Source organism: Gracilinanus agilis, chromosome 2 (genome assembly GCF_016433145.1).
Source record: "Gracilinanus agilis isolate LMUSP501 chromosome 2, AgileGrace, whole genome shotgun sequence".
In the NCBI taxonomy this organism is placed as follows: domain Eukaryota; kingdom Metazoa; phylum Chordata; class Mammalia; order Didelphimorphia; family Didelphidae; genus Gracilinanus; species Gracilinanus agilis.
Genome location: NC_058131.1, coordinates 555211189 through 555224288, shown reverse-complemented (window position 1 = coordinate 555224288; position 13100 = coordinate 555211189). Strand labels below are relative to the sequence as shown.

At 33.2% G+C, this 13100-nt stretch overlaps 1 protein-coding gene across 4 annotated transcripts in view; it reads right to left on the bottom strand.

The window, feature by feature from the left end:
* HNRNPC (heterogeneous nuclear ribonucleoprotein C) overlaps nt 1-13100 on the bottom strand; it is a 52770-nt gene that overhangs the window by 9672 nt on the left and 29998 nt on the right. For all 4 annotated transcript variants that reach the window (XM_044665281.1, XM_044665282.1, XM_044665283.1 and 1 more), the window contains exon 5: nt 12878-12925. In XM_044665281.1, coding sequence (XP_044521216.1) covers nt 12878-12925 — 48 coding nt within the window. The remainder of the gene's footprint in view (nt 1-12877; nt 12926-13100) is intronic.

The window sequence follows — 13100 nt, the reverse complement described above, 5'->3', positions numbered from 1 at the left end:
CCAAGAGAAAAGACATATGATTTAAAAAAAAAAAAAAAATACATGGACAATCCAATGGAGCTACCTGAGTTGGACACAAATACTACTTTTAAGATTATAAAATGTGGTTTCTACTATTTTTCAAATTGTTTACTTTCCTTCCTATTAACTTAATATCCCCCCAATATCAAATGCCCCTTGTGGTCAGCATTTTATTCTTTTTGATCCATATATTTCCCCAAATAGGAAATTTTTTTTTCTTTTCTTAAAACAAATAAAAGCAATGAGGTACAGAATAAGGACAGTGCCACTAAGTTATCAAGACTTGGAATTCAAACCTTGTCTGACACGAGACTGGCTACCAAGTTACTTAACTCTCTGCCTGTTCCCAAGAATCTCTGTAAGAGTTGTAAAGAAGATGACTATTTGCACTGGTAGAGCAAGTTTCTTATTAGGTGAGCTCCTTCCACTAATGAAATAAAAAATCTAGTTATATCTCTTCCTCAAAAAGACATGAAATTTAAAATGTGATGTTAAAATACCCCCTATACAAATAAACCAAACTTGACAATGTATATTCTTAGAAAGTGGTCCTAAGATTCTCTAACTTTTAATGTTAGTTTACCTCATTTTATAGCATTTATATAACTTAAGTAGTCATGTATTGCCATGGAAGCAGCATGATTTATAAGCCTGGCATGTAGATTTTGAAAACTTGGGATTTAAATCCAATATCAGGGTACATCAGTGGATTGAGAGTCAGGCCTAGAGACAGGAGGTCCTAGGTTCAAATCCGGCCTCAGACACTTCCCAGCTGTGTGACCCTGGGCAAGTCACTTGACCCCCCATTGCCCAACCTTACCACTCTTCCACCTAGGAGCCAATACATAGAAGTTAAGGGTTAAATAAATAGATAGATAGATAAATGAATGAATAGGCGAATAAATAAATAAATGGATGAATGAATAAATAAATGAATCCTATATCAAGTATTTACTATCTGAAGATAAGCCACTTACTCCCTGGTTCTCTCTGGTCCTATTTCTTCATCTGCAAAATGAAAGGTGGAGGATAAGGTAGATTATCTCCATAATGTCTTAACTTGATCTAGAACCTAGATTCTAGATTCTGTGATTACTTATCTTGAGTTCAGTTAAGAAACCAACTCCTGAAAGTCACAATTGCATAGTTCAGGAACACTTTATAAAACAATCCCTCAAAAGCTTGACCACATCCTTTATATTCTAAGTTCAATTGCCACTTCCTTCATGTGGTTTCTGATGTCTATAGCTGAAGTGAACTACCAAAGAACTCAGTACCTTTTAATGTATTTTCATAGTATATCTTATATTAAAAATTGATTTCTCTATATCTCACCTCCACTATTAAAGGCAAAACTTCATGATAGTAACAAATGTCCTGAAAACATGACTTCAATATTTGTTAAGTCTAGCTCTTAATATTATATAGTCTTAATATTTAAAGTTGTCATACTTTTCTCTAAATGATTTAGAGTAATTGATAAGGGATTAGAAGCTATATTGCAATAAAAGATAATACTCCTTCCTAAAACTAACAGATTTGTTTCAAACTGTTGGTCCTCTTCTTCCTGTTCTCCAGTGGAAGAATATTTGCAATACAGGTACATTTAGGGACAAAAGCATTTAAAAAAAAAAGACTTTATGCATAATTAAAATGAACTAGTCAAAAGAGAGATGAAAGCTCATGATCTTGGACAGTCCTTTTACTAAACAAATTATCTGAACTATCTAGAAACCATGTCAAGTGGTACACAGGTTCTACGCTACTGGGAACTTAATTAATATGAAGATGGGATGGGAAGAGGGAATTGTGAAGATTTTCATCCATCCAAAAGTCAAAATAACTGATAGGGTAGACTTTATGTGAAAGTATGACAACATATTACATGGAAATGGGAGACCTACTTTGAATAAGGTTAGCTCATTATATGAATGACTCTCAGACTTCTAGAAAACTTTCAGAATTATAACAATAGCTAGGGCTTTAAGGTGTGCAAGGTGCTTTATCTCATTTGATCCTCAAACTATTATACAATTAGTTCTATTTTAGAAATGGGTAAAACTAAGGCTGAGAAGTTAAGTGGATTGCCTAGAGGGTCACAAAGCTAATTCTCTGTGGTAGAATTTAAACTAGCTCTTCACAACACCAAATCCAGAAATGAAGCCACAATGTCACTTAGATCCTTACAAGTTCTGATTATCAATAAATTGACTTAAATGTTCAAATCTTTTGACCTAAAGACTACAAAGCCAAAGAGATTCCTGAAAAAAGTCTCCACATGAACCAAAATATTTATAGCAGCAAATTTGTCACAGCAAAGAATTAGAAACAAAGCAGATGGTACACTGAGAAGGGAATAGCTAACTAAATCATGATATGTGAACATATAGAATATACTATAAGAAATGACAAATGTGATAAAATGATGCAAAGTAGACAGAACTGAAAAGAACCACTGTACACAAAAAATTAAGTTAATACTGCAAAGAACAAGCATAGTTCAATAAAATGAGAAGATGTTCCCAACCCATTCCTTTACAAAGGCCCAAGTTCCGTAAGTATCACACATTATTAATTGGCTATGCTTCTGCACCCCCCCCCACCTCCCATTTCCTCTTTTGTCTGGAAAAAAAAAACAACACAACTATTTGTTATGTGACATGGCTCCCTGAAAGAAACGGGAAGGATACCAGAGGGAAATATACTGGTGTAAAAACAAAACAAAACAAATCCTATTTTTAAAGGACTCATGCCAGAATAGCCTCTGAAACAATATATAATAGTCTAAGTTTCTAGCCATCCCAAGAAGAAATTCAAATACCTTAAGGTTTAGTTACTTACAAGAGGAAAGAGATCTTGACCACTGTGCTATTTTTAACAAGTGAATAGAAATTATACATTATGAAATCCTATCTCCTTCAAGATTTCCTTCAATTGATATACGAATAACTATGCCCTTGAGAAGTCCAGTGTAGAATATAGCAGTCTAGAGAATTTTACCCATCCCAATTCATTAACTTACAAAATACTTTCCACAAAAATAATCCTTTAACCCAGGTAGTTAAAATACTATCACAACTTCACAGCAGAGAAAAGGGAAGTTCAGAGGGATTAGTTAACTTCCCTGAGGTAAAACAGCTATTAACCATCAGATCCATAATTTCTTTAGTCAAGTCATTATTTATGTCTCATCTCTATACTATTACACTATTCTCCATGCTTCAAATGTTCTGCCTTACTTCTACCTCAGTCAGCTTAAAGCTCACCTTCTACCTATCTACTCTGTATCTATCTTGTATAAACATATATTTATATTTGTATATACAAACACACTCAGTCAACCAGCTCAACTGAAAAAAAATTTTTTTTAAAAATGCATCTTTCTTGTATACATACATGTATACATAAAACCACATGGAGTCAACCAGCTCTACTGAAAATATGGAAAAACAAAATAATTTTTAAAAAATATGCAAAGTAAATCAAATATCCAAAAATGTGTTTTATTCTGTGTTTTCAAGTCTTTCATCTCTCAGGAAATAAATAGTATTTGTCATCATTAGTCCTCTAGAATTATGGTTGGTTATTGGTAATGCTAAGATAAGACTTTCAAAATGGTAAATTTTTACAATATTGAATAGTATAAATTATCATTATCAAAAATGAAAATGCCATTAAAACAAAGAAATATTTGGAAGACCTCAACATCCATCATCAACACAAGAAAGAATAGGTGAGAGCAGCTAGGTGGCATAGTAGAAAGAATGCCAAGACTGGAGTCAGGAGGACCTGGATTCAAATTTGACCTCAGACATTTCCTAGCTATGTGCCCATTTGCTAGCCCTTGCCTTTCTGTCTTAAAGGGGTGTTAAGACAGAAAATAAGGGTTTAAAAAGAAATTAGGTGGCTAAATAAAGTCTATTCCTCAGATTATGACATGGATGGAAACCTTTAGTTTCTTCATAAGTTCACATTTATCTGGTAAGAAGACAACAAAAATGAGCCTAAATGTGAACAGTTGAAAGTAGGTGAGATTTCCTTAGGGAAGTTGCAAAGCTCGTTTAATGACCACAATCTTTCCCATGAAAGCCCCATCTTTTCAATGACAACATTCCACCAGTTTTTTTATAAGAGAGAATGATATGGGAAACAAGTCTCTGAATGAAAAGGTTTTAGAAGAATTATTAGTCTAAACTTCTCTCCCTGGTTTAGATAGCAAGATCATAGGCATCACAAAACAATTTTAATAGGGTCCTTTTTGTTCCACTTTTGCAAAAATTATGCATAATATTGGAATTGCCTTTTGAATGTTTTAATAGATAACTCAAGTAACAGGGCTTTACTTTCCCTTTGTGAGTGGAGTACATTAATGGCACGTTCATTTCCTCCCAGAATTAGGTCAATTAAATTCTCTGCTTCTTATTCTGTTAACCTAGGAACAATGACTTAGCTTTACAAGTATTTGTCCATTTCATTTAAGTTGCCAATTTTATTGACATATTAGTTGGGAATAACAATCTCTAATAATTTTCTTTTTCCTTCACTTGTGAATTTTTATTTCTTTCTCCATTTGCTGGGAATGATGCCATTTTGAAAGACTACAACTCCAATCAATGCAATGTCCACCCATAATTCCAGAGGACCAATGATTGAAGAACATGATTCACCTGACAAAGGTGAAGGATTATATATTGCTGAATGAGACATGCATTTTTGGTCATAGCAAATGTAGAAACTTGTTTTGCATTACATGTTATAATGGTTGTTACTCATTGCACTCCTAACCTGTCCCCCCACTCCACTGGAAAAAATACTACACTCAAAAAAAATTTGAAGAGTAACAAAAATACTAATAAGAGCATTATGAGTATCAACATAAAGAAATTATTTTAAAATGAAGAATTCTGAATAAGTTTAAGTTGTCATCAAGGAAACATGTTAAAAGACCAACTGGCCACACAGAAGGAGATGACAGATCCCAAGATCTCCATTGGTCTTACTACAATGCTTTCAAGAAGAAAGTAAAGAAAAGTAACCAGAATATTAGATGAACCCTTCATGCAAAATTACAGGAAGAAACTGGTAACAAAAGCTAACCAAAACTAATGAGATCACAGATTTAGGAGTACCACATTCCCCCTAAACTTGGACCTGATTAAGTAATCAATTCTAACTAAAATGCAATAGTAGTTAAACATAACATCTGTTAAACCTTTTGCTTTCCTCCAATTATATTGAATTCACATCACTGTTTAACCTATGTCCATTTCTACACTGCATTCCTTGAGGACAAGGCCTTGGGTTCAACTTAATCTACATAATGCTTAGGGTAGAAACTCAATAAATTGTTTGAGATTCATAATGGCAATGATTGGCTTCCAAAAAGTTACAATATTTTATGCCACTGTGTTTCACTTATTTGAATTAGGATAAGGAAGGGGAAATGGTTTTAACAATATCCATCAAGACTGATATATACAGATCTCATCTTCCATTTTATATAATTGCCTTCCAATTCTTTTCTTTGCTCAACCTGGATCCTAGATTCAAAATTCATTTTACCTTTATCTTTTATTATATATTAACACTGGGTTGGGCATGAAGATCAATATTGAAGAGAGTACTTCATTTTTGTAACATAAATTTTAGCCCAGATTAATACAAATCATTCAAAGTTGTTACGTACACAATTTCATAAAGCCAACATGAACAAAAAATATTGGGCAAATATTGCACTACAATCCTTCATTAAAATGTATTAATCTCAGAAAAAGAATTAAGATAAGAAAAACAATAAGGAAAGAAGATAGTATCCTTATGCTCAGAGGTTCTACTACATGTAGTATTCTTCTTATGATTGAATGCTAAAATTTTAAAGCTAGAAGGGACCTCAGCACCTATCTAGACTGACCCATACACCCAAAGGAATCTCTACTGTGACACAGTTGATATGCGGTCATATCTAGCCTGTGCTTTGAAGACATACAGAGAGACTGAATTGATCACCTCTCAAGGTCAACTTTCATAATTCTTATGGCCACTTGTGGACAACTGTTACTGTTAGGAGTTTTTCCTGACATGAAAGCCAAATTTTCTTTCTGTAAATTTCACCCATTGTTCCTGGTTCTGCCTTCTGGGGTCTAACTGAACTCTCAATATCTCCCAATAAATGAGACTCCTTCAAATACCCAATCGAAAGAATAAAACTGAATTACATAATAATTACAATAATCAAATTTACCCATGAAGAAAACTTCTTAGCAAAGATTATAGGTATAGAATATTGCATACTCTGTAAGACTTGGTTGGGTAAGGTTTATTCAAATGGCTTTCTTTCATTAAATTAAGGGTTTTTTAAAATAATAGATAAAAAATAATCTGATTAAAGGAGGTATATTTTTGGAAATGACACTTTTAAAAATCAACGATTTTAAAAGTTTTAAAGGATGAACAGAGGGGGCCTATATTTAAATTTCAGAACTACAACTTTAACTTGTCACAATTTGCCTGAGTCTCAATTAAATTCATCTATAATCATTAAAACAGAGGCTAAGGGTCAAGTAAGGTGTAGAAATGAAGAATCTTTATTGTTTCAGAGTACTAGAGAAGACTTTGTGGATAACATAACATTATGACCAAGGCTTGGAGGTATAAGATATTTGTGAACAGAGGAGAAAGATTTGGCACAGAAAACATGTGGGAAGTACAGTGACAGCAGTAACAGAAAATATGTGAATTTATGAGACAGAGTATCCAAATTCAAGTTCTGGCTGACAATTACTAACTGTTATAACCTTACACAAATCACTTAAAACTCTCTATGCCTCAGTTTCTTCATCTTTAAAATGAGGTCAATTTGTTTTGTCTATGCATTTCCTACAAGGGCCTTTTCTTTTTTTTCTATTGGAGAAGGAAGAAGAAATAGGAAATAGCAAAAGAGGAATAGAAATGACTAAGGCAACTCAAAAAATAAGCAAAGAAGATAAGTATTAATCAGGCAAGTAAAAGAGCTTTCAAAGTTGCATGCTGAGTATCTTATATACTTATTAAAACAAAAAATAAACTTTATGTAATAGAGCCATGTGGTTTCATGTATATTTGTTCTCTCTTCTACATTACAGATACAGCAATGGTTATCTTGTTTGGCAGCTGTTAAAACTTTTAAATATAAAAAATAAAATATGAAGGCATTGGTCTCTTCTAGTTCTAAGATTTTGTGATAGGGCTAAAAGGATTTTTTTTGAAGTAGGAGTGATACTAGAACTATTCAATTCATAACAGAATATTTTAGCAGCAGGATGAAACAGAAGAGGAAACATTTTCTCTGGTAATGGATCTAAAAACTATAGTAGTAGGGATGAAAACAAAGAAAAAAGGGGAAGGATGTTGTAAAGGGGTTATCAACCAAATTTGATTCGATAAATTTAAAAAATACAAAGATGGTATAAACAGGATAAATGGTGATGCCTTTCACTGCTACTCAAATAGCCTTCTATTTTATTTTTTGACCTTTAGTAAAAAGGAACAAATGCGACCTTCTAACAAGTACATCTCCCCTTATATATCCTTCTGCAAATGGGTTAATTACACTATAATATGGAATCAGTGGTTTGACTTTGGGGGGGGGGGGGGCAGGAAACTAATAACCAACAAAATAAGATAAACCACCAGATATATGTAAATATTTCACTCAACAGCTAAAAGTAATACTAGCTCAGCATGGTTAAACAAAGGAACCACAATAAACTCATCTGAGTGCAATACTCAGGGAAAGGACACCTGAGGTTCAAAATCTCATTTCAAACATAAGCAATTCATTTTACTTTTTTCCTGTGGCTCTTATATCTGCCAAATGGAAATAATACCTCAAATGTATTAAAGAGTAATGACTATGCAAATCTTAAAAGCATCTAAAGGTCAACTATTGTTTATTTCAAATTAAAAAAATACTAAAATGTTCAACATGTTTTTCTTCTATTCTTGACAAATCAATTTTTTTTTAATTGGTATGTTTGGTAACTGTTAAGAAAACTGTAAGAGCTGAAAAACCAGTATGGCATGTAGAAGTAAGTCACCAAACCACTAATAGCTTTGTGGAATGCACAATACTTTTTGTGGTTGCAAGGAATAAGTCAAGTAGTAGGCATTATTTGTGAAGAATATATATGTCTGGAGTATTGTAGAACTATCAGAAATGAGATATTTCTAGGCTCACCAAAAAATATTCCAAGTGCCAATATGATGTACTTTAAACGGGCATACCTAGCAGAAAGGAGAAATCTACACAAATGACTATTTTGTTTTGTTGGGGTGTGTTTATTTTTAAAATCATCCCATACCTTCACCTGTTTAGAGTAGAAAGCAAATGATAAAACATCTGCATTTAAAAGTCAAATCTACTTTACTGCCTCAATTATAGCATCCTCATATTGGTAAGATAGACAACTCAAAGAGTACAAGGTAAGAGCACTTGTAATTCAATAGCTTTGAATGACAATATTTCCATAATATTTTGGGGAAAGGTAGTTTCCTTATTGTTCTCAGGATCATTCTCCCACTATACTAAAAAAGGAATGCTGGTTTATGCCAGGCTTTTCAGTTTCATTACCTTTGGGTGAACTGAAAAAATTAGTTTCTGAACTTATAAAAGTTAAGAATTAGACTCTGAACGCAGTTAACCCCACTTAGCTAGATAACCAACTGACATTCAATTCCAGGAGCTGTTAGGTTTAAATTTATATTGGCAGGGGGCTGCTGGATAGCTCAGTGGATTGAAAGCCAGGTCTAGAGATGGGAGATCCTAGGTGCAAATCTGACCTCAGACACTTCCAAACTGTATGACCCTGGGCAAGTGACTTGACCCCCATTGCCTGGCCCTTACCACTCTTCTGCCTTGGAGCCAATACACAATATTGACTAGGGTTTTAAATTAAAAAACAAACAAAAAAAATCAATTTACATTGGCCTTCCAGCTTACCACTCTTTACCACCTTTTTGTGCAACATTAATACTTTGGACTTTAAAAAAAAAAGTGACTATGCAAAAAAATATATTTCTCAGTCCAGATTCCCTCCACATCACACATTTTAGAATGCAAATCCTGTTCCACATTATTTATTATAAAATAACTCCAGATGAGAAATTATTAATTACTCCTTCCCTTATTAATCAGAAAACAATTAAGTAAAACTTCATTCATATTTGCATTTAAGGTGGAAAAAGTAAAACAAATTGGGTCTTGTATTTGTTTAGGTTACTATGAAATGAAATATTCATCTGTTCTCTCTCTCCAGGGACAAAAGTACCGTAGCTTAAAACAAATAAATATAAAACCCTGAAAATTCCACTGTGAATAAACGCTATCAATTAAGATGAGACCCAGTAAATAAAAATAGAATGGAAGAATCACTAGGCTATAAATGGATGGTCCTAGAGGTCAATTAGTATCATATGAGCCCTGATTTCAAAGTCATAGAAATCATATTAAGGTTAATGATTATCTATTCATCCTCTAAATACCATAAAAAAAATGAACTGGGTTGTTCTGATTTGCATTTCTATTATTAGTGTTTTGTATTCTTTCACAGTTGTTAATATTTTGGAACTTTTGCCCTTATCCTTTTACCACTCATCTATATTTTTGTTAGTTGTCTACATATCATGGATATCAAATACTTATCTAAAATACATGACAAAATATTTTTGCCAAATACTTCCCCCTTACTACCCTATGTACAATTTGGTTTGTGCAGAAACTTTTCAGTTTTATAATCAAAGTTACCTAGTTTATTTGTCTATCCTTTGGTTAAGAAGACAACTCTCCCTACCCTACCCATAGCTATCAATTTTTACATTATGACCTTTGACATTCAGGTCATATAACTAAGAAGAATGGTGTTCAATGTTGATACTTGGTAGAATAGTCAGGATACAATTTGAAATTATGCACTGATATTTGGCCACTTTCCTAGAGTTTTTCCTTCCTCTCTTAATTTAAAAAATATTTAACGTATAGAATAGCTCTCTGAGACAAGGGAGAAGGGAAATATCAGGAAAAACTGGGATATAAAAAGCAAGATATTGCAATAAAAATTTATTTAAGAAAAAAGGAATATATTCAATGGAAAAATCATGGGAAAAGTATCAAGAGTATAAGGAAAGAAGTTTTGTAAAGTATGGCTTAGTGGATATTAAGTCAGGCCCTAGGCTATTTCCAATCCTGCCTCAAACATATATTGCCTGACCTAACAGTTTAGAGCTCTATACGATACTGTAAAATTCTGGCTCAAACAGATTAAAATGTAATTAGTAAATGTCTTAACTAGTTTGACACCACTGCTCTAGTTAACTCTACAGAGGGTTCTCCAAGTTGTAAAGAAGACAATGATCTTCACTATTAGAATTAGGATCTTCATTATTTTTCATCAGGAGCCCCTAAAGTCAATTAAAAAACAGATCCAAGGGACAACTAGGTGGCTGAGTGGATAGAGACAATCCTGGAGATAGGTGGTCTGGGGTTTAAACATGGCTTCAGACCCTTCCTATGTGTGACCCTAAGCAAGTTACTTTAACTCCAACTGCCTAGTCCTTCCCACCCTTCTGCTTTGGAACTGATAGCTGGTATTAATTCTAAATCAGAAGGTAAGGATTTCTAATTTAAAAAAATTTTTCAACACTTATCCCTAAGGCAAAAGGCATAAGGGTCTGCACAGAGCTATTATTATTACTACTAAGTTTAATTTTATTTACAAATTTATTATTCATATGTATTTATATTATTTATGTTTACATATTTATATTTATGTAAATATAAAATAAATAAAAATAAATGCTTATATTTATGTTGATATAAATTTAATTTTAAATATGAATTTATAAATAAAAACATTGTTTATAAAATATATTATTTATAAAGTTATTAACATTACTTTTTTAAACCCTAACCTCTTTTATCTCAGAATACATACTAATATTAGTCCCAATGAAGAACAGTTAAGGGGTAGGCAAAGGGGATTAAGCAACTTGCCTAGAAGTGTTCAAGGTCACATTTGAACCCAGGGTTCTCCCATCTCTAGACCTGGAACCCAAAGCACTGAGCCACCTAGCTGCCCTAATATACTTCAAGAATAAAACTAGTCCAATAAGTTTATCTCATCAAGAAAGACCTTAGTATCCTGGACTACTCCTAAGAAATCTAAAAGGTTCTGTCTGATCATGAATTTGATCTGGAGCTACTGAGTTTCCAAACAGGCAAAGCAAAGTTTGTTATGAAATATAACTAAGACACTTATTTGCAAGAACAATTATTTATAATCCATTAACTTTCACTTCTCCTAAAAGCAAAGAATTTAATCTACTAATTAGAGTAATGGTATAGGTATCTGAAAAAAAATTAAACAAATTACAATAGTTCATGGCTTAATTTCCTTTTTCTATAGTTGAAGAATAATGTTAAAGGCCAATTAATCTTATATGTATAGTTTTTTCTCAATTAATATAGAAGATCCATATATGGAATTAGACTTAATTGTTCCTGTGGAAGTATAATTGTTTAACACTAGACAAATTTGCCATGCTCAGCACATCAATTACTCAAATACTTTTAATAAATATCTCTGACCTCATCAAATCTAACTAACATGGCTTTTTAGGCTTTCCAAAATATGGTCATACCCTTACCTACCTGTTCAATTCAATCTATTAAATATTCCTTACAATCCAATTTCATCATCTACTGCTTTCCTAATTTACATCTTATATTCAGATTAACTTCAGTCTCATTTAACTATGATGCTCATTGCCAATTCTCTAATTTTGCTCCATTGTTCCCCACAATACTCTCATGCTCATCAAAATCTGCCCATTTTTCCAAACTCTTAAATCTTAACTGCCTCAAGTCTTCCCACCTACCCAAGCCCTTGCCAATTCCTTTAGCACCTAGTTTGTATTGAATAATTTTTAATGTTTAAAGTATGCATTGATTATTTCAGATGTCAGTGTGGAGCTTTCTCCCAACACCAATTACAACATAAATTCATAAGATCCAGACACTTATATTCTTATCCCCTTAGCATCCAAGGTAAGTATGTAACACTTACTCAAATATTCGGACTATGTTCATCAATATGGGGAATTTCTTCCATGGATAACAATTTTTCCCAAGAATAACAATTTAAAAACTGATTTAGGGGGCAGCTGGGTAGCTCAGTGGATTGAGAGCCAGGCCTAGAGACAGGAGGTCCTAGGTTCAAATCTGGCCTCAGACACTTCCCAGCTGTGTGACCCTAGGCAAGTCACTTGACCCCCATTGCCTACCCTTACCACTCTTCCACCTATAAGTCAATACACAGAAGTTAAAGGTTTAAAATTAAAAAAAAAATTAAAAAAAAACTGATTCAGCAACTTATTCCTAAGTAGTTGCCAGAGGCACAGACATACAAGTTAGTGATCCTGAAATAAGGCACTATTTCAGGACAATGCCTCTTACCAAATACAAAGTTATGTGTTGCCTTAAAAAAAAAATGGAGGGAAAAAGATGTGGTAAAGGAGGAGTATGGTACATATGTATGTGTGTGTGTGTGTGTGTGTGTGTGTGTGTATGTATAATACTCTCACTTTTACCACTGTTATGTGACTGCCTGGGAGTCAGTCTCTTACCTTAACTTGGTTGGTAAAATAAAGACAATAAATATTAACTTAATTTACAAATGAACATACAGAACTATGCAAGGATACCTAAGAACCTATAAGCTATGGCAACTGATGTTAAACTGACCAGTAGTTTGGCTTTCACTTGACAACACAGACCAATCAATCTAAAAATCTGATTTTTATTTCAGAAGAATAAAATTCATACCTGTCATAATAATCTCGTTGAAAATCATAATCCAGGTCAAAGGAAGAGCTGAAAGACAAATCCCAAAAGAGACTGTCAGTGTGGAGCTGTTACCACAAAATCACAACAGCAGACTGGAAGAAATAAGGCCATACAGCAAATGGTTCAGCATACTCCCAAACCACTCATACAATCAATCCCTTGATCAGAAATTCCTTGGCTCCAAATGAGATCCTCAACACCC